The 22599-nt window shown below is 48.9% G+C and overlaps 1 protein-coding gene and 1 long non-coding RNA gene across 3 annotated transcripts in view; one reads left to right on the top strand and one right to left on the bottom strand.

The window, feature by feature from the left end:
* MKLN1 (muskelin 1) overlaps positions 1 to 876 on the bottom strand; it is a 163680-nt gene extending 162804 nt beyond the window's left edge. Inside the window, exon 1 of one of the 2 annotated variants that reach the window (XM_066634642.1) lies at positions 623 to 876. In XM_066634642.1, the coding sequence (XP_066490739.1) occupies positions 623 to 753 (131 nt within the window). In that variant the 5' untranslated portion in view covers positions 754 to 876. The remainder of the gene's footprint in view (positions 1 to 622) is intronic. The other variant, XM_066634643.1, reaches the window with a different exon arrangement.
* On the top strand, positions 197 to 3180 carry LOC136657647 (uncharacterized). The gene is made up of 2 exons (XR_010794764.1): positions 197 to 1551; positions 2791 to 3180. It is a non-coding gene; the product is annotated as an uncharacterized lncRNA (long non-coding RNA).
* Positions 3181 to 22599: the final 19419 nt, after the last annotated feature.

The raw sequence follows: 22599 nt of genomic DNA on the forward strand, positions 1-22599 counted from the left end.
CGACAACGGGAGGCGAGGGAGGCGCTGCAGACACGCGAACAGAAGCGGCGCTACCTGCACACCTGTGGCAACTAGCTTCGCCGGGCACGGAAGAGCATCTCGCCTGCAGCGCCTGAACCCGGGGCTGGCACGACGAGTGGAAGCTATCAGAGGGTAGCGCCCCTCCCGCTTCTCCCACGCGCGTCCTCCGCAGCCCCGCAGGCCTGACCCAGCCCCTCGGCTCTCCCCGCCCCGCCCGGACAGCGAGCCCCACACGAGCGCCTCGCTCAGCGCTCCACGCCAGGCCTCCCCGCTGCGAGCTCCCGCCCGCCCGCACGAGAAACAGCCCGGCCCCAGCACTCTCGCGGAGGCGCCGCCGTGCGTCACGGCCCGCGGCCTTCCCTGGGAAAGGAGCGGCGCGGTCTTCCCTCCAAGCGCCACTGGGCGGCCGTCCAGAGGACGGGCGCAGGCGCTCGGGGTCCAGCGCGGAGACCGGGGACGGTCGGCCGCCCTCGGCCCCAGCAGCGCCCACCTCGGCCCGGCGCTTTCCTGCGACCGACCGCCCCGGTCTCTCTCTCTCCCCCGCGCGCTGCGGGCCGAGCGTTGTTCCCCCTCCGAGCGCGCCGCCAGAGGAGCGACTCACTCGGGCAAGTACGTGGAGGAGAAGCTGCTCCAGCGATGCAGGGTGTAGGTCAGGACGCGGCTCTCCGCGGGGCCGAAGCCCGGGCCTGCCGCCGCCATCTCGTCAGCAGTGGCAGCCGCGACGGAGGCCATAGAGCCTGGGCACGGAGGAGCGGCGGACACGACTCCTACTTCCGGCTGCCTCCGGACGCCGCCAGCGGGCGCTCAGAGGGCTCCGTCTCCCGGCGGGGCTAGCGCGATCTCCCCGCTGGCGGTGCCTTCGACTGGGAGCCGGAAGTGTCGCGCGGCCCCGCCCCCTGAGGCCGCTCTCGGAAGGGAGGCGAGGACAGTCGCGAGTCCCGCTGTGAGCGAAGAGCCGGAGCCGCCTTGGTCTGCTGCAGAGCAGAGCAGGAGGCCCTCCCAGCGCCGCCGCCTCCGGGCAGGCGCGGCTGCCACGCATCTGACCCGCTCTGCTCGTGCTGGAAATCTGGCCGCCTCCCGCGGCTCTGCTCTGCTCTCAGTACGCCGCGGGCCTGTGCGCGTCTCCTGCGAGGAAGCCCGCTCGCCGCCAGCGCAGCTCCCGAGCCCCCGGTCAGGGGCCAGGCCGGGCGGGCTCGTCTGGACTGGAGGAGCCCGCTGAGTCTGGGCGAGGCGCCCCTGCACGGCTCCTTCCTCCGGTCGATGGTTTCTGGGGCAGGGGAAATGCTGACGCGGAGGGGCTGCAGCCTCACAGCCGGCGGCTTCTGCGGAAATGTGGCTCCACTGTGGACGGAGGCCAGTCCCTGTTGCGCTGCCCTCAGTCTCTGTCCTCGCCTGTCGGGCTGCCTGCTCGAAAGACGCTTGTGTCTCCCACGACCGTTCTGCAGGGCTCAGCGCCTTCCCCTCACATGAACACTGAAGTGCCACACACAGCCTGCCATTCACCTGCAGTGACTCTCGTTGTGACTGCAGGTAAGAGATCATCAGGCACCCAAACTTTTCTCACATACCCTCAGCCCAGTTTCACCCCCAAAACAGCCATTCTGCTGTTTGACACGAGAATGGAGTGTAACAAGCACGTCCCTGTTTTCATCTGTGAAATGTTAGGCAATTTAGCAGTCCTATGGACATTCCTTGGGAGCAGGCCCTGCTGGACTGACTTCTGGGTAAACCTGCATAGGAAGCCCTCTTCAATTCCAGGTATTGGGTAGGGGACAGCAAAGCACTTTACATACCTTCAAATATGCACTCTTCTTGCAGTAGTGGTGACTCCACTAATACTAGTTTAGGAACTTTAAAAACCCCAGGGCAAGATCTAGTGCTGTCTCATTTTCCTCCTGGCTGCATTGCCCAGGTCTCAAAACAAAACAATCTATCCAACCTGACATCTTTGCTGCATGACAGAGTAATGCATACACAGAACACTTCCATACCTCCACATGTTGTTTGTTACCCATGCCTCTCATCTCCTTCCGCTCCCTCCCTCGTAAATGTGATAGTAAGCTCCATGGGGGAAGAACTTCCTGCCCAATCCTATCAAGCTGTTATGTTGATTGAACAGCGCATGCTGCCTGACCAATCAGCAAGCAGCTGGGTCCATGCTCCAAAGCACTGGGAATGCCATGCAGGGGGTGGAATGTGGCAGGGGAGGCCAGGTCAGACCTGGGAGGGGGCGGGTTCAGCATCAGCAATGCCCACTGAATCCTAACCCCTCTTCCTGAGCCCAGTCCGCCTGCAAGGATCAACTTGGACTTGCACCACCTCTATAGCATAGGTCCACTATTCAGGACTGGGAGCACCCAGGACTGAGACCCTCCAGGGCTCCTTGGGACCTAGCACCAGTTAGGCAGGACAGAGGACCCAGCTCACACGGGACCCTAGCAACCATCTCAGGGGTGACACAGGGGCACCCCAGGCCAACTGGCAACCCCTTGTAAATGCCCAACGCAGCCTCAACAGCCCCACTTGGGGGACAGGGAACCCTACAACCCAGCTTCACTTCAGACCGGAGCCCACGTCTCAGCTGTGGCTGAAGTTGGGTGGACTTTGGGAAGGGAGATGGGATGTGTGCTCCACCAGGGAGAAAAGGCCGATGCCATGCCTGCTAAGAGATCTTTGTGCTGTAACAGAGCCTCATGAATGTAAAAAGACTGAATCAATTGAATTGCCTCTGTTAAAGTGACCTTTACTGCCTCTCGCTCCTCTGTTCAGCAGATCCACCAAGCAGCAATCCGGGTAAGTCATCCATTGTCAGCAGACCCTCAGGGAACCATGACCCAGCATGAAAATTACACCAGGTCTACAGTGGTCAACTACATGCTCCTGGGAAGATTTCAAGCAGAACATCAAGATGTTGCTCTCCCACGGTTGCTCTCCAGGAACTGGCATTCAGTACCATCTCAGAACATGGAATGATCCTTTGAACCTGAACTGGCACTGGTGGGCCAGTGGCCAGTTTCCAACAGACCACCTAGCACCTGGTGGTTGATGGGATTCTTGCAAATAATGCTGGAACAGGTGGATCCAGCAAAGCACTTTTTTAATGTTCTTGTGCAAGACTGTAATAAACTCAGAATAGCTAAACAAATTAGTTCTGCCTTACCTGCCAAGTGAGTATGTATTCTGGCCGAGTACGCATTTTTGCTTTCAACATTTCAAATACACCAATGATCCATGGTAGCTCTAGCATAGAAGAAAATGAGACCACATAAGATTACAGTCAGCCCACCTCTGCACTACGTCCTGCTGACTTTCTGAACATGTCCCCTATAGAAAAATAAGATGCTGAACAGCCTTTTATTTTGACAGAATAATATTGTTATGAGTTTTGGTAGTCTTGAATACTGAAACCAAACCCATCACCTGGCAACCGATGGGCAATCCAGGGGTTAGCAAAAGGACTTAGTGTTCCTGAATGGCTGGAAATCTCTCTCATCAGACTTTTGGAATGGCTCAGCCTTTAGCTAGTGGGAGGTCAGAGAAACAGCAGTTGCACTCTGAGTTTGGACACAGAAAGAGCCAATGAGTTAGAAGTTTAGCTGGAGTGAAAGGAAGCAGCTTCAAGGGGAGAGCAAAGCTTCACTGTAAGTCTCTTTGGGAACCAATCTAGGATTTGTGGAAGTGCTGCCTGTCTTAGGAGTCTGCCTGTTTTTTAGTAAGTAAACAGAATATTACAAAGGCACCATAAATCTCACTCACTCATTGTCTTTGGGATTTGACCCTTTGGCTCTCTTGCTAGCTGCCACTAGATCCTTTGTCATCTTTGAAGCCTCACCTCTTGCAGGTTTGACCCCATGAGACTCTGGCACTCTCTGTCCAACATTCTGCCCTTCTTTGTATCCTGCTGAAGCGCAAGGGTATATTTCTAGTTTCCCTTGACCATTAGCAAGACTTTAAATCTCAGTTCTGATATGGGAACAGTGGAGAATACTCAGCCCTGGCAAGTACTTTTGCATTAGTTTTTCTGAAGTTAGCAAAATCTAAAGTAGGAAACTGGCCTTTCGTTGAGTTGAAAGGTCAGCACCCTTGCTGATCAACTCGAGGAATATAAAAGGAGAGGGACCAAAAATTTCACCTCTCTAGTTGTGTACATTAAGGGGCTTGATCTTGCTACATTGGTACAACTGCTAGATTAGAGCATAGGCTACTGTACTTAGAGCTGATTTGTGCTCAAATGTTCCCATCCCTTGAGAAGGCCCGTGTGACTGCCTCCCCATCACAGGACGCAGTGCACACCCTATTGGCATGGCTGCACCGGCACTGGAAAACTGAATAGGATTGGGCCATCAGGTACACTCACACTCTAACTGCACCCAGCTAGTTTCAAGCTGGCCTTAGAGGCCTGCAATTACTTTTACCCAACTTAGGGCGCAATCATAACCAAATTTCCAGCACTGACCTAGCCACAATGCAGCCCCAAGGTAAGGTAACAAACATGCCCTTACCTTGAGGAGGCCCCCTTGACTGCCTCTCCACTGCAGGGTGTAGTGCATGCCACATTGGCACAGCTATGTCAATGCTGGAAATTTGGTTAGGATTGCGTCCTTGGGGTCATATCCTATCTACCTTTTCTGTGCCGGTGCAGCCATGCCAATGTTGCATGCACTGCATCCTGTGGTAGGAGGACAGCCAGGTAAGGGAATGTTTCTTCCCTTCAGGGTTGCATTGTGGCTGCACCGGCACTGGAAAGTTGGATAGGATTGGGCCCATAGCCATTTTTGTCACAGTGGGTTTTGTTGTGACTGGGGTGGGATCATACGGAGAGAAGGGAATCAATCAGCGCGTTCTGCTCTGCTGCCTTACATATGGGATGGGTGGGGACAGTAGGGGAGTGTTTAAAGAGAACTCTGAAACACATGCACATCCTGGCAGCAGCCCCCTTTTTTTTTTCATGGAGCTGCAACAGGCTTTTTAAAGGGAAAAGACTTGAATCTTTTTGAGTCATGAAACCACTCTGGGCAACTCGGAAAGTCTGTACTTTAGAACTAATTTTTAAGTTGAGTTGTGGGGGGACTCGTGACTCGACTCAAGTCAAGCCATGCTGGACTTGCCCATCCCTGCCCTTGCCTCAGGCCATAGAGAGCAACTGCTACCCACTGGAGCAGGAGGAAATGGACCAGATGGACTTGGTCTGATTTAGGAGAAGGCTGATTCAGGTCTTCAGTAGATATGGGCAGTGTCATTTCAGGGAATAGGAGGTTTATTGGGCTGGGTGGGGGAGGGGTGGGAAGGCGGGTCACTTTGGCCCGACTTTCTTGCATGTTATGAAACATTTCCCTGGGGATAAGAATAGGCCCTCAGTTTGGCTGTACTTGTCGTAAGAGGCGACTGAACAGCCACCGGGTAGATGGGACTCGTTAGCCTGGGAAGGCAGCTTATCTGAGAGAAGGAAAACTCTGATCCCAAACCTCCACTGCCTTGTGGCTACATCCAGTTATGGAAAAGGCTTCAGGAGTCAACCTTGAGGCAAAATCTGGAGCCGGAGTCCCTGAGGCAGTTCATGGCTGAACACGGTCACGTTCTGGCAACTCCTGCGACGCCGCTGGAACCAACCGTATTGGCTTCTGCCTTTCCATTGGACCATTTCAGCGACGTGGAGAGGGGGGATTTGCTGCATGGTTAACAGTCTATCCTCCATATCTACTTTACCCAGGCTTTGTGCGCTGGACACTCTGTTCCAGAACACTATTCAGAGCGCGATACCATAGTCTTCCGAGACTGAAGGATACCAACAAGAATGAAACATTTGTGTTCCAGGACCTGAAATGTGTGAGCCCTGGTACAAATTAAATACAGAGGTTACGTTAAGCTGTGTTCAGTATTAGCACTTGGCACAAGCCAGCACTCCTGTTGCCTTGCAGTTTTTCTAACAGAGAGAATGATTTTTGTGTGTGTTTTAGCATGGGGAAAAAATCCAGCTACCCTGAGATCCAGTCAGTTCCTTTATTACTATAATAATAATAATAATAATAATAATAATAATAATAATAATAATAATAATAATAATAATAATAATAAAACTTTATTTGTATCCCGCCCTTCTCCCTAAAAGGGACCCAGGGCGGCTTATTGCCCTAAGATTTCTCCCATGCATTCAGTATAGGAGTGTCTCCTTTTTCCCTTTCTTCTTTTTAAGTAACCAATCCTATCCAATTTTCCAGTGCTGATGCAGCTGTGCCAAAAGGGCATGTGCTGCATCCTGTGGTGGGGAAATGTCACCCAGACCTTGTCCCAGCTATGCAGGCCTTCTTGGGAGTAAGGGGAGTAGAGGAGTGGAGCAAGTATGACCTGGATCTGGCCCCCAGGCAGGAGGTCTCCCAGGGAGTAGGTTCAAGGCAAGTAGGGAGGTCTCACATCACCAGAAAGGGTGGGGCTGGCTGGGTCAGCTGCTGGCTTCATAAAGAGCCCTGCAAGTGTAGGGAGAGGTCACTCCTCTTTGGGCTCCTGTTTAGGGAGGATGGCTTGGAGAGGCAAAAGCAGTACCTGGCCCACCCTGCTGCCCTTACCCAGCCTTGAAGAGGTTGAAGAAGTCTCTACCAGGGGTGCCTGGCCCCTAGCTCCAGGAGGGAAGATTCCTAGCACTCTCAGAGGGTACAGGAACCTTGTCAAGTCATTGGACCTCCTGGCTCCTCTGGATTGGGGAGTCCCCCAGCTGGGCCAAGAGGCTGCCGTCAGTACCAGGTCAACCATTGAGGCACCTGAGCTATGGGGCAGCATGCATTCATCTCTGGGGCAAGGTATCACCCCTCTGCCATGACATCACCATTGTACAACTTAAAGACTATGAGCAGGGGAGTCCTTGTGATGTAACTCATGAATGTAAAATCCTTGACCACATTAAACCACCCATCACAGCCTCTCTTCTAGACTTGACATCTTTCTCGGTGCAGTAAGTTTGAGAGGTCCCTTGACACAAGGAAGGAAGCCCTGCCCCCTGGGGAGGAAGGGTAGGGCCCGGCATGGCTATGACAGGGAGTCAGTCAGGGAATGTTTGTTCCCTTATGCAGGGGCTGCATTGCAACTGGAAAGTTGGATAGGATTGAGCCCTAACTCTGTTTTAAGGTATCAGGAAGTGACACAGCTTTATGTGTTGGAATCCAAAGCAAAGAGGAAATGGTGGGGGGTTTGTGAGTGCTGGGAGGCCAGAGTGAGAATGGCAGCTGCCAGGGAGCCTGTCAGATTACCAGAAATGCAACTGAAGGGGATCCAGTTGATGAGAAGTTCAGCTAATGAGCAGGATGAATCATTGGCTCCATGAGACAAACATTAGAGAAAGGTGGGAAAAAAACCATTGGCAAGGTTGCTTTTATGTGCTTGTGTATCTACACAAAAGTAGCAGTATTGATTATCAGAACAATGTTGCCAGGGTCAGCCCAAGACCTCCTAGTGCCTGAGGAAGCCTGACAAATATTGCCCCCTCACTTATCTGGTGATGTGCTGTCTCTGCTTCTCCCATCCCCTGGACTGGAAAAGGAAGAGAAGGATGGAGAGGGACAGTGATCTTCAACTTTTTTATGCCATGAGCCCAATATACAATAAACAAGATATGAGACTGGGACCCCACCAGGGCCTCCCGCTTTACCTGGTGTTGCTCTAGTCCAGTGGTTTTCTACCTTTTCATTCTTGTAAGTTGCCATGACCCCTCAGCTGAGGCTTCATGACTGGGATAGGAAGTATGAAAGAAAGCAATAAGAACATAAGAAGAGCCCTGCTGGATCAGGCCAAAGGTCCATATAGTCCAGCTTCCTGTATCTCACAGTGGCCCACCAAGTGCTTCAGGGAGCACACAAGACAAGACACAACATGCTGAGTAAATAAATATTTTCTTTTGTCTGTCCTAACTCTCCCAACACAATTTTAGTGGATGTCCCCTGGTTCTGTTGTTGTGTAAGAGGGAAAAGAGCATCTCTCTATCCACTCTATCCTTTGCCTGCATAATTTTTTATGTCTCAATCATGTCCCCCCTCAGAAGAGGGACCGAAGAACCCCAAACACTGTAGCCTTTCCTCGTAAGGGAGGTGCCCCGGTGACCTAGAACACTATGCTCTAACTGGTCCCCTCTCCTCCAGACTTCCTCTTCTGCTCTATTCCTCTCCTTCTTTTCCAATTATGAGACTAGGAAGAAGAAGTACAATGAAAGCAAGTGGGTGGGTGGAGGTGCACACTGCATGCAGAACTAGATGTGACCAATGTAAGGAGTATCTCTTGGCAGGTGTTTTTTCTTTCTTTTTTGTTATGAAAACGTAGCTTTGGAGAGCTCCAAATTTATTCACAGCTGTGGCATGAGGGAGGCTGCTTCATATCTTTCCCTCATACTGTTTGTCTGCTCATAATAGCTGCTCCAAGCATCTTTTCTTCCCACGGGGACAGACGATATGAACCCAGTATCGTTACCCCCTTGGATGGAAAGGAGGTGGGTGGTGCAGCTTTGATTAGGGAGCAGCCTGCAGAGATAGGGTTAAGCACCTGCTATTTTGCCACACTGCTGCATTTATCATATTTAAAGCCCTCTGCAGCTGCACATTCATTAAAAAACAAAAACAAACTCGAGACACTCCATGTGCTGTCCTGTGGACATGCTGTCCTGTGGAAATGCTGCATCTAGTCCTGTGGAAATGCCGCTGCTGACGTTTTGCTCCAAAAAAGTCCAGTGTTATTCCAAAGGATTTGGAAACCAGCCCCAAATGAGGGATTCTGACTGAGGGGTGTACAGAAAGGGAAGAAGACCTGTTACCAAATGAGCCTGGTTTAGTTGTTTAGGGGAATTAGTATACCTGCTCTATTGGAACACAGGGACCTTAAACTGGATGCAAATCAGCGTTCTACAGAAATTCCTTTTAAAGAAGAGACTGAGAGAAATGCTCCCATACATGATTACAGCTTTATGAAAAGGGACACAAAATAGATATCCAAAAGAAATCAGTAAAGGACTATTGTAGTGTCCTAACCAGAGTGTTCTATAGTGGTGAGTGTGGCGTTGTGTGAGTGTATTTGGTGCATCCGAATAAATCAGAAAGAGAATGGTAGGGAAGGATTTCAGGGATCCCTGCTCTGCCAACCCCAGCTGCTAGCTAAAGATGGGGAGAGAAGGGAACAAGGGGGGTGAGGGAAGAGAAAGAGTTCAAAGCGCAAGACATAGCTACCTGTCTGGTCTGGGAGCAGTGTGTGTGTGGACACCCTGGAGAGTGACCCTGTGTTTGGGCACTCAGGAGAGTGAACATTTGCTAGTCAAACCTCCTTAGTATTTAAGGATATTGAAAAGTTGCTTACGTGTAAGCAGAATGTTTGGGGAATAAATGTGTAACTTGGGGTGTTTGCTCTTAATGTATCAATAGGTAACTTGGGTATGAATGAAGGGAGTTCCTCTTAACCAGGATGCAGGTAAACAGGGCTAGCAGTGCAAGCTAAAATACAAATTAGCTCTTTGGTGCCAGAAGATGTCTGGCAACTTTAAGTGAGGTTTACCTAAGTCCTCCTGGACTCGCAGCTGCTCCTGGATTCCCAGGTGGCGGCTGTGGCTAGGGGGGCCTTTGCTCAGCTTCGGCTGGTGCGCCAGCTGCGACTGTACTTGGATCGTGCAGACCTGGCCACGGTGATCCATGCCACGGTGACATCGAGGTTAGATTACTGTAACGCGCTCTATGTGGGGCTGCCCCTGAAGATGGTTCGGAAACTACAATTAGTACAGAATGCGGTGGCCCGTGTAGTCACCGGAGCTAGGCGGTTTGACTCTGTCAGCCCGCTTCTCCGGGGGCTACATTGGCTGCCCATTCGTTTCCGGGCCCAATTCAAGGTGCTGGTTTTGACCTTTAAAGCCCTATACTGCTCTGGGCCAGGATATCTTAGAGACCGCCTACTCCCGTACAATCCGGCTCGTCCTCTCAGGTCATCAGAGAAGGCCTTTTTGCAAGTGCCGCCACCCAAGGAGGTCCGGGGGGCGGCTGCAAGAAATAGGGCCTTCTCGGTAGTGGCACCAACATTATGGAACTCCCTTCCCTTGACTTGAGAATGGCTCCCTCTCTTGAGAGTTTTCGGCGAGGCCTGAAAACACTGTTGTTTAAACAAGCCTTCTGATTTCTGGCCTTTTTAACTTTTTATACATCTTTTAGTTTTACAGGCTTGATTCCTCGGTGATCTGCTCTTTTACTCTTTTAATCTGACTACTGTTTTTATGGCCTCTGTAGTGTGTTTTTAAATGTTTTTATCTGCTTGTATTAATGTTTTTTAAAATCTGTTTTTAATATGTTGTTAGCCGCCCTGGGTCCCGTTAGGGAGAAGGGCGGGATAAAAATAAAGTTTTATTATTTATTATTTATTAATGCAAAATACAGGTATACTCCAATGTTTTGGTACAAAATACAGAAGTTACTGGAATTGCATTCAGGAAAGCAAACACAAACTGAAGATACAGTGGAAAACTGTCTGACAGGACTACTGAGTTTCATTCAACTAGAGATACAAGTAGGATTATCAGTTTCCTTCCAGGATGTGTGATTGTGAGGGGAGAAGAGGGAATACAAACAAGCAACCAAGAGTCTGAGCTTGATCAAAGTGGACATGAGGCCTGTAGGCCAGTGTTTTCTGGGAGAATAGTTCATTTTGCCTGCTAGCACCCATATATGAAGACGTGTTCTTGATATCAAAGTAGCATAATCAGAAATACAATAAAATGGGGGATTTTCCCGTAACAGACCTAACAACAAAAATCAAGCTGTGTATGGAGGAGGGGCATTGCTTTGTGTGTTTGTCTTGTCAAGAAGGCAACAGGCCAGACAGCCCATGTCTTGCAGATGAGGTATTTTTGCATGTGTGACAACATTTACAGTGATTAGCATATCACACAAACACAGAGCTTTCCAGGAAAACATGAGTTAGTGAAAGGATGAAGGAAAGCGTAGCCTTTGGGGAAAAGGGGATATGGTGTCACTGTTTTCTAGAACTTTATCTCACAACTCCCCCCCCCCCCCCCACACACACACACTAAGTGCTGGCTGACCACATCGCTGTTGCAGTTCTTTTGCATCAGACCGTACATTGGCACATGCTGAATCACCCACCATGATGATAGTCATGAATTTACTGCCAGTAAATTTTTGGGAGGGGGGTTGGCAGGGGGAGAAAATAAATGGGTCACTGTGATTCCATAAATGTTATTTCACCCCATTCAAAAAAGAGAGCTTCTTCCTTGGTTTCTCAGTCTGACTTGACCTTAGATGATTTGATTTGTTATACAGTAGTATACAGTACAGTAGTAGTATACTGTACAGAAAATCTTAATTTTCTGACTGTGTAATGGTAATATTTAACCAATTTGAAATATTCTAGCTCTTTTTTGCTGTTTTAAGGAAAACATACCTTAAAAGGAGGCGAGTCTTCTGACTGTAAGGACACAACTAGGCAAGGTATCCCTGATCACATCTCCCACGCATATTTTAAAAAGCTAAGTCAAGCATTTGTCTTCCTCTCCTGGCTCTTCAGTTTGGATGACACTGGGGGGAAAGGGGCTAACCTTTTTCCTTTGTGTCATTTTCATTCACTTTGTGTCAGATCTCATTCACTCCCTTGGAAGTGCTATATGTTCTGCAGGATAAAACATACAGGGATTAGAAGACTTCAGAGCTGTCTCCATCTTTTTCAAAACTGCCCAGGTAATGTGATCTTCTTCAAAAGTTGTTTTGCAAGTACCCAGGCAAGATGGAAAGTGACTTATGATGGGGTGTCACCACCAAGAAGACCCCACCATTGGAATTCACTACCCACAGAGGCTTGCCTGCCACCAACTCTCTTACCATCTCAACACTAGATGAAAACCTTTTTATTTACCCAGGTGTGTTTGAGTGTAATTGGGCTTTGTTTTACTGCTACTGTTTTATTTAATGTATTGATTGCTCTATTATTTGTAAAAATTATTAATGTGTAATAATTGTACAGTAAGTATTTAATAATTATTTATCATTATTATTGATGCTGGGTTTTTTGATGGCCCACTCCACAAGGATTTCAGTTTGTTTGTTTAAAAAGTGGTGCACAAATACCTATAACAAATAATTAATAATCAGCAATTTGGTGCCTCTGCACTCAACCCAAGCAGGCTGCCAACTTTCCTGCTATTATTTCAGCCATTTAATATTCCTGGCATACATGGATGAGTTCCAGTGGATGCACAGGCTACATCCTGTGCAGTGTGTGGAAATCCCTGACCCCAGGTAACTCAGTGACAAAGCTTTAGCTCACTGAACGTAGGGGATTCCAGCAAGCAGAAAACTGTATTTGTTTTCTGGGCTAACTGAGGGCCCAATCTTATCCAACTTTCCAGCATCGCTGCACTCACAATGCAGCCTCGAGGTAAGGGAACAAATGTCCCCAGACCTTGAGGAGGCCTCTGTGATTGCCTCCCCACCACAGGAAGTAGTGCATTGGCACAGCATTGTACAGTGGCACAGCAATGCACAGTAGTGCATTGGCACAGCAGCACTGGGCTCTTAGATGCGGGAGGGGGGGAAGCAAAGAATTTCCTTTCTTATTTAAAGATTTGGGTTGTTCAGTTTTCAATACCCTTTGCCAGTTAACAAGGAGGTTTTAAAGAACCGGAACTCAAATTAAGGTAAACAAAAGACCTTTTTAAGCTATGGTACCCACCCTCTAAATGTCCTACCTCTGAGGATCTATTTGGTGCTACTCCTGAAAATAATTTTGTTTAGGCAAATGTTTGGCCAGCATGTTGGCTAATTTGCTGGCTGGTTGTCTTTTTTGAGTAATCTAGTTGGCCTGTTATTTATCTGCTGCTCAGTTGTTTGCTTTTCAATTCATTGCTTTCTCCACTGTAGTTTCAGATTTCTGTTTGTTAGCTACACTGAATGAGTTCATTGGAAACCAGAAATATGGGATGTGCCCCCATATCTGCGGGGGTTCCATTTCAGAACCCCCTGTGGTTAAGTGAAACTATGGATATGAGGGAATGCCCCCCCCCCACCTTCCAGAGGCAAGGGGAGTTGAGCTCCCTCCGGGGCTTTCCTGGCTCTCCTAATGCCTTTTAAAGGCATAAAAACTTCACTTCTGTTTTTCAGCCTCTAGGAGGCATTCTGAGCCTGGCAGAGGCTGCAGGTGGGGGAGGCATGGACCCAATCCGAGGATAAGTGAAACCATGGATACAGGATACGGGGCTCCTCTGTATTCTTACATACATACATACATACAAGGCATGTGTTACTTTCAGAATGAACTGAGCCAGATGTGGGCCTGATTCATGTATCAGGTTCACTTTGTTTCAAAATGAATGCTTACAGGAACAAACCCCTTCTCAGAATCCCCATTGGTTGCCATTTTTTAATTGATTAAAATATAAAGGAATGAAGTGTGTATCTTGTAACACTAGCTCCTAGCTGGAGTTCATGCAGTCACCTCCTTTCAGTGACATTTTAGTTACCCATATGCAACATGGCTGCATCCCATACTGCCCCACAACCAGCAGCAAGCATTTTGAGGTTTGATTTTCTGCTGTTCTAAGTTAGTTTATGCTTGTTTTACTGCTGCAACTTAGTTTTATTCTATGATTTTTTTCTAATATGTACATACATGCGGCTTTGTTTACATCTGTAACAGAGACATTGGAAATAGAGACAAGTGTATATAGATAGTCGTTAGCACATCTCCTGGCAGCCTGCTGGACTTTGCTGCGAGCAGCTCGGAGGACCTGCAGGTTGTGCTCACTGGGACAGGCCTTGTATGCTGCTTGAGCTCTCCTCTTTTCCTCAATGACTGGTGTCAACTCCTCAGAGTGGGCTTCAAACCAGTCTGCCCTCTTGTTGGTCTTCTTGCCAAATATGGACAAGGCGGTGTTGTAAACGGTATTCTTGAAATGTTCCCATCTGTTGGATGCGTTTGCATCGGCCAGGCCTGGAAGAGATTCCTCAAGTGCTTGTGCAAATTCCTCCACTTTCCTCTGATCCCGGATCTTGCTGGTATCAATGCGAGGTCTTCCTTCCTTTTTCGTGTGATACAGTCGCTTTGCTTGCAGTTTCACTCTGCTGCACACCAGGGAGTGGTCAGTGTCGCAGGCAGCACCGTGATAACTGCGCGTGATCTTGATGCTGGGAAGACTGGAGCGTCTGGAGAGAATCAGGTCGAGCTGGTGCCAGTGCTTTGATCTTGGGTGTCTCCAAGAGACTCTATGTTGGGGCTTCGTGTTGAAGAACGTGTTGCTGACACAGAGACCGTGATGACAGCAAAACTCTATCAGGCGTTGGCCATTTTCATTCATCTTCCCAGTGCCGAACTGACCTAAGCAAGTGGGCCACGAACTGTGATCAGCACCAACTCTAGCATTGAAATCGCCGAGGATGAACAATAGCTCTTTTACAGGGATCTGCTTGATAGTGGTGGCCAGGTCATCGTAGAATTTGTCTTTGGCTTCTGCTGGAGACGACAGAGTCGGTGCATAAGCACTGATGAGTGTGACAGGTCGTGCTGATGACTGGAGCTGCAGGGACAAAATTCTTTCACTTCCCACAGTAGGTGGGATGATGGATTCCAGCAGGGTATTTCTGACCGCAAAGCCAATGCCATGTTCCCTGGTTTCGTTTGGTGGTTTTCCCTGCCAGAAAAATGAGAAATTTCTCTCCTTGACAGATCCGGAATCTGGCAGTCTTGTCTCTTGAAGGGCGATGATGTCCATCTGCAGTCTGCTCAGCTCCATGTCGATGACAGCTGTTTTGCGTGTGTCATCTATTTCTTGCAGGTCATCAGAGAAGCCGGGTGACATTGTCCTTACGTTCCAGGTGCCCAGTTTTAGGGCAGGAGTTTTCTGTTTTCTGTTGCATGGTGCAGAGTTGTCGATCCGCTTGTCGGTTTTCACCCTAAACCCCATGCACCCCATGAGGTTAACGGACCATGGCGAGGCAACACCTTACTGGCTGGGGACTGCCCAGCTTAAGGCGGGCGGTAGCTGCCCAATGAGATGCAATGATCTCTCCCACTGTCGGAAGCAGCCCCTGGCGTCATGCTCTATGCCAATCGAGTGAAGACTTATAACCGGTAAACTGCTGCTTCCTGTGTTGTGCCGACGCTGTATGGCGAAGTTGGAGTGTCCTCTCCATGATGTGCTAACATGAGATGTGCTAACGACTACTGGCTCCAGCTCTGTTCCGAGATACAGATAGCAGCTGACACGGGCAACATCAAGGGGATGTATGATGGTATCAAGCAGGTCCTAGGTCCAACACAGAAGAAAATTGCCCCTCTGAAGTCTGCAGCAGGCGAGGTCATCCAGGATCAGGCACAGCAGATGGAACGCTGGGTGCAGCACTACTCTGAGCTATATTCCAGAGAAAATGTAGTCACCGAAGAAGCGCTGAACAACATTGAGTGCCTGCCTGTGTTGGAGGAGCTTGACAGTGAACCAACCCTAGAAGAACTTCACGTGGCCCTGGACTCCCTTGCCTTTGGCAAGGCACCAGGAAAAGACAGCATCCCTGCTGAAGTCCTAAAGTGCTGCAAAGAGATCATTGTCACTGAGCTGCATGAAACCCTCTGTCTTTGCTGGAGAGAAGGTGGAGTACCTCAAGACATGAGGGATGCAAACATCATCACGCTGTACAAGAACAAAGGCGACAGGGGTGACTGCAACAACTACCGCGGCATCTCTCTTCTTAGCGTAGTAGGAAAGCTGTTTGCCCAAGTTGCACTAAAGAGGCTTCAGGTACTTGCAGAGAGCGTCTATCCAGAATCGCAGTGCGGATTCCGAGCCAACAGGTCCACCACTGATATGGTATTCTCCCTTAGACAACTGCAGGAGAAATGCAGGGAACAACGACAGCCACTCTTTATAGCCTTCATAGATCTCATGAAAGCTTTCGACCTGGTCAGCAGGGACGACCTCTTCAAGATTCTCCCCAAGATTGGATGTCCACCCAGGCTCCTCAGCATCATCATATCTTTCCACAAGGACATGAAAGGCACTGTTGTCTTCGATGGCTCCACATCAGACCCCTTTGACATCCGAAGCGGAGTGCAGCAGGGCTGTGTTCTTGCACCAACCTTGTTTGGGATTTTCTTCGCTGTCCTGCTGAAGCATGCCTTTGGAACTGCAACAGAAGGCATCTATCTCTGGACCAGATCAGACGGAAAGCTCTTCAACCTCTCCAGACTGAGAGCAAAGTCCAAAGTTCAGCTGAAATGTCTGTGTGACTTCCTCTTTGCTGACAATGCAGCTGTCACTACCCACTCTGCCAAAGATCTCCAGCAGCTCATGGATCGTTTTAGCAAGGCCTGCCAAGATTTTGGACTGACGATCAGCCTGAAGAAAACACAGGTCATGGTTCAGGATGTGGACTCACCTCCCTGCATTACTCCCTGCATTACCTCCCTGCATTACCTCTGAGCATGAACTGGAGGTTGTCCATGACTTTGTGTACCTTGGCTCAACGATCTCCGACACTCTTTCTCTCGATACCGAGCTAAACAAACGCATCGGTAAAGCAGCTACCACGTTTTCCAGACTCACAAAGATAGTCTGGTCCAACAAGAAGCTGACGGAACATACCAAGATCCAAGTCTACAGAGCTTGTGTCCTGAGTACACTTCTGTACTGCAGCGAGTCATGGACTCTTCGCTCACAACAGGAGAGGAAACTGAGCGCATTCCACATGCGCTGCCTCCGACGCATCCTCGGCATCACCTGGCAGGACAAAGTTCCAAACAACACAGTCCTGGAACGAGCTGGAATCCCTAGCATGTATGCACTGCTGAAACAGAGACTCCTGCGTTGGCTCGGTCATGTCGTGAGAATGGATGATGGCCGGATCCCAAAGGATCTCCTCTATGGAGAACTCGTGCAAGGAAAGCGCCCTACAGGTAGACCACAGCTGCGATACAAGGACATCTGCAAGAGGGATCTGAAGGCCTTAGGAGTGGACCTCAACAGGTGGGAAACCCTGGCCTCTGAGTGGCCCGCTTGGAGGCAGGCTGTGCAGCATGGCCTTTCCCAGTTTGAAGAGACACTTGGCCAACAGTCTGAGGCAAAGAGGCAAAGAAGGAAGGCCCATAGCCAGGGAGACAGACCAGGGACACACTACACTTGCTCCCAGTGTGGAAGGGATTGTCACTCCCGAATTGGCCTTTTCAGCCACACTAGATGCTGTGCCAGAACCACCATCCAGAGCGCGATACCATAGTCTTCCGAGACTGAAGGTTGCCAACAACATATAGATAAAATAAATGACAGCCCAATCCTGAGCTGCCCAGCACACAGGGCTGCAGCTGCATCAAAAATGGCTGCCGCTGCATCATGAACACAACCCAGGCAGCGCGAATGGTTCCTCAGGAGACTTTTGTCCCCTTTCCCCGGGTAAGGTGAGTAGCCCCACAATGGGGCTAGTTGATTCTATGGCAACTCAAGGGTCAGCATAGAATTAAGAGCCTCTGTGTCAGGCCAGCAGCCAGAGGCTCAGGATCTAGTGAAGCAAAACTCCACTGGTCCCGCCTCTCTCTCACCCTGCTCCCTCCCCCTGGATTGCCTCCTCCTCTACCCATCCTGGAACGCCTCCTCCCACCTCCTCCCATGCCCCCACCAGCCAGCATGCAATGTTTAGGATTGAGTCCCAAATCAGGGTTGCTGCTGAAATCCAACTAAAATGGGTTGGATATGTGGCTCTGTTATTGTAGAATTATGTTAAAACTGTATTAAAGTTTCAAAAAATCTGGTTTGTTTTTCTTGGATCCAAGACACTTTCATCCACACTCTAAAATATGGAACTAATGCTGGGCAACACACTTTCAGTAGATCCTTTACAAAAGTTACTAATGGCTTTTGAAGCCTTAACTACATAAAATAGCTACATAACTTACAGCCCAGTCTTTATCTGGGTCTTGTGCTGCCAGAATTTGTGCTCTGGAAGCTTAAGACCCTTTGTGACGGCACTAAAACTGGGACACTGTTGCATGCTTCTGGGCTACTACGGGAAATAGCCAGCGTGCAACATGAGTACCAACAGTTCCAGGTGGGTCTGCCAGTACTGGTAAGTTGGTGGGGAGGGAAGATTTGGGGGCATTCTGGGGTCAAGAAGGGGGAGAGCTGGGGCAGAGAGAGAGAGAGAGCTGGAGAGGTGGATCTCAGCAGCAAAGTTGCATGCCAGATCTTATCCTGTTTTCTAGCCTGCCACACCCCCTTCCTCTCCATGGACATATGCAAGCAAAATAGCTGGCAAGGGTCCAAGGAAACTCATAGGCAGCCAGAAGGCCTACCCAGAGGTAAGTTTTAAAAGTTTTTACAGAGCTAAGTGAAAAAAACAGATGAGCCCCCCCCCCCCCACATGCAGTTCATACTCTGTGCAGCTTCATGCTGTATAGCATGACGGAGGAAAGGACTGGGCTCTGAAATGCATAACCCATGATACAGCATGGCTGTGAGTGAAATACAGGAAAGCAGAATCTGTGACAAAACTGAGAAATTGCAAACACAATTAGCCAAAATCCAGTATGGCTAATGAGTGAAACTGATTGCCAGAAGTGACATGTGTACCAGGGCCCCCATAGATGACCTCAAGGGATGAGTTGGTTTATATGAAGTAGGCAGGGTAATTGCATTTTATTACCTGAAAAACCTGACACAAATCAGGTCTGGAGAAACATAAGGAAGTAAACACAAAAAACTGGATTGCAATGGTCTGACAGCAACATCATTTGTTTGTCTGCTCTGTAAAAAGTGAGGGAACAAAGGATGCCAGTTCTAGAAAAATGGCCAATGTGGAAGTGACCAATCTCTGGACTTGATCACCCATGTAGTGGGAATGAGAGAAAATGAAATGAACCAGAGCAGCCACATCAATTACCCCCAAGGACAAGACTGACCACACTGCCTGGCATTTGATCAGAGGAGCCTCTCCCTCAGCCACCCTTATTTCTGAGCAAAACAATCCAAGCTCATTTAATCTGCATGGAGAAACCAGATTCCTTCTTCTTGTGATCTTCTGGTTTTCTCTTCTTCAAACTTGTCCACCAAGAAGCACTGCCAAAAGGTAACCCTAGACACATTTCCTGCTGTTAGCAGAGTCTTACATCCTGTTCTAATCTTATTTTTACGCTATCACAAGGTTCTGGACTTTTTTCTGTTTGCACAAGGAGAAATCACCCCAAATTTCTTTCCAAGATCCCAAAACCACCTGCATCTCTTCAAAATTGGCAAATGGATGAAAAATTTATGTCATGGAAATTTCCTGGGAGAGGGAAGAGCTTTTCTTAGCACTTTGGTTTTCTCCCCTCCCCCCCCCACTTCCTTGTTAGGCTCTGAGCAAAAAGAATGGAAATTTCCAATGACTGCATCAAAGGCTGCTGCTCTTCTGCCAATCTGCTCAGCTGGGGTCATGTGCTTTTTCAGGACGTTAAATAATTCAGGGACCAGGAAGGAGGACAGCAAGCGTGCCACAAGCTGTTCTGTTTGCTTGACAAACTGGAAAAGCATCATTTGCTAATGACAATACAGCAGATGGCGCGTAATTGGGGATCCATTTCTTTGGGGAGCTCAGATGCTGGCTCCACCCTTGACCTTTTTAGCCCCACCCCTTCAAGTGGAAGTCCATGCCCCTACTAGAGCCCAAGCTCAGTCTTCATCCAAAATAGTATCTAACCTCCAAACAAGAGAGAGGTGGAAGTCTAGATTGTTCTTAAAGGAACAGTGTACAGTTTAGTCATTGTACAGTACATTACAAACTCATGTTTCTTTTATATTATCATAGCTTGTCTCAAAGAATTTTGGGGATGTGAGGGAGTGAAGTAATCTCTGTGCAAGGCTCCTCAACTCAGTCACAGATCTGCAGTTCCCAGCACTCCACAGAAAGTGAATGATTCTGAAACCTATGCCAGTCTGTGGAACAGACTTGCCTTTAATGAATCTTACAAGATAGCCTCACGCCAGGAAACAAGTTCTGAACTTCATTCTTTCCTCTCTGCCCACAACAGAATCTTGCTTTTCTGTCCGTTTCTTTGCCAAACTGAACCGTGAACTGGCAGTGTGCTATGGACTCATCTATTTGCCTCCCTGCCCCCTCACCCAAGTGCGCAATGTTTGCTTCTAGAGCCTGGCCTGATTATTCCGATTGATTTCATAGCCTTGGCTCATACTTCCTCTAAACAGCTGAGCTGACTCATTACTCCCCATGACGCAAGTGGGTAACTCCATTTGCAGCCCTGTCACTCATGAACAGACAGTCCAGTCCGCCATGCTCACAGCCTCTCTTGCTCTCGAGGTTGGGTTGCCATATCTGACCTGAAGTTGCAGGGGTTTCACATCCTTCTTCTCAGGGTTCCCCAATGGAGGGGTAAAAACTAAGAGTGGGGGCCCAACCTAAGGAGGCAGACTACTTTGTCCTCAGCTTGAGAGCTTTTGCTATTCACTCTGCCCCCTAGTTCCATCAGGGTTCAGGTGGAGGCAGCAGACACAGCCAGGCTCTGCTTTTCATCTTCAAAGTGCCATTCTCTGCCCTCACAGCTGCCACTAGGATCTGTCCCAACCAAGCTCATCCCCCCTCAATCTGCCAGGCACTGTCCTTTAGCTCCAGGCTCTGCCACACATTTCAGGTTCTGCGTCTCAGGAGACCTGCCAACTCAAGCCAGTAGCATAGCTATAGGGGGGTGATAGAACTAAGTTTTGCAGGGTGCCTCAACATACTGTGTAAGCTGCCTCTCCCCCCTCTGTCAGAGCTATTCCCAGAAGTGAGGGCAAAGCTTAGTGCTGTGCCCTCCCATAGCCACACTACTGACCCAAGGCACATCACACATGATGCAAATACTTAGGATTGTCAGGGAGCTCCTTATACAGAGTGGGTGGTCAACTACAGTCACAACTATGCCACTGCACCTTGATCTGTGGAAATCAGCAGGTGAAGCTTTTTGCTATACGGAGGAAATCCATATCCATGACTAATGTCTGCATATCAAGCTGCTATTTAAGGCATAGGAGCAGGGCCTGATTCCAAAGCTGGCACCCAGTATAACAAAGGTAAGACTACTCCCGGCTGCAGGAGTTCCAAATGTAGCATTCGCAGCAGGATGTGTGTGTCATCAAGTTGGCCACTGTTTTTTCATTGGTTACTGATTGGTTGGATGACCTGTATATAATATAATACCTATAATATATATAATGACCTATATAATATATATATATAAATATATAATATAATGACCTATACAATAAAATAAGGTTAATGGGGGTGACGCCATGAGTTACCAGGCCAGGTGACACAGAAATTAGTGATGTGACTGGTGGGAAGGTTGGGTGTTGTTGGTCACTACCTCACTGGCGTCGCTAGGGGGTGCGGGCCGCACCAGGGATGACATGCCCTGGGGGGAGGACATGCTAACATCGCGGGGTTAGGAGCTACCCCATCATGTCATACACCGTTGGATGTGGAATGGCCAGCGGAGTGCAGTGCAAAAAACAGAATTGAAATAGCAATGTTCATTCAAAAGTTATGGCCAAAAAACCAGAAGGAAAAAATGCATGGATCCCTATGGAAAGTGAAAGTGATGCGTACCACGCATTTACTAGTGAGTAGGCGTACTTGTCATAGTCCGTCCGAAAGGGCAGGCTGAGAGGAATCCAACAATGACACCACAATGGTCCCAATCCAATGAATGCAGCTCCAAAAAAACACCGGAGAAGCTCCCCCCTCCCAGCCGAGAATCTGAGCCAGAAAGGAAGCCACGTGGCCATGTTTACTCATGAGTAGGCAGACTTGCCTTAGTCGAAGCAGGCTGAGAGGCTCCAAGGACGTCAGTATGGTCCTCATCCAATGAGTGCAGCCCTCAAAAACACCGGAGAAGGAGGTTTCTCCCTCCCAGCTGCCTCTCTCCCAGTCTATGGAGCCCTATGGAAAGTAAAGCAGCCTCACAGTCGTGTTTACTTGCGAGTAGGCAGATGTGCCTTGGCTGGTGGTCAGGCTAGGTAAAGGGGAATGTGAGGACACCAGAAGGGTCCTGATCCGATGGAGCTGGAGTGCAACAGAAGGCAGCCTCCCCCCCTAGAAAACAAAAAAGAGGCTTGAATGGTAAGGGGAAAGTTTTCTGTTTTGTACTTGTGAAGCCAGGTGGGTCTTTATTCTGATGTGCCTGAAATAGAAGAACTTTAAACTGGGCACTGGGTGGGCTGAAGAGCTCACTGATTCTTTTTGGGGGGTTGTTATTGCAGGCAGACTACAGAGTAAGCCCCATTGACCACTATGGGACTTACTTCAGAGTAGACATGCATAGGGTTGGGTTCACAGGCTGCAATCCTACCCACACTTTCCTAAGAGTAAGCCCCATTGACCACTATGGGACTTACTTCAGAGTAGACATGCATAGGATTGGGCTCACAGGCTGCAATCCTACCCACACTTTCCTGAGAGTAAACCCCATTGACCACAATAGGACTGACTTCAGAGTAGATTCACTTGGTGGAACAGGACTGGCTCCCCCTTATTTAATTATTTTAATTTAATTATTTATAATTATTTATTTTAATTGCTTGATGATGTCACTTCTGGCCAT

This window comes from Tiliqua scincoides, chromosome 7 (genome assembly GCF_035046505.1).
Source record: "Tiliqua scincoides isolate rTilSci1 chromosome 7, rTilSci1.hap2, whole genome shotgun sequence".
Lineage (NCBI taxonomy): Eukaryota > Metazoa > Chordata > Lepidosauria > Squamata > Scincidae > Tiliqua > Tiliqua scincoides.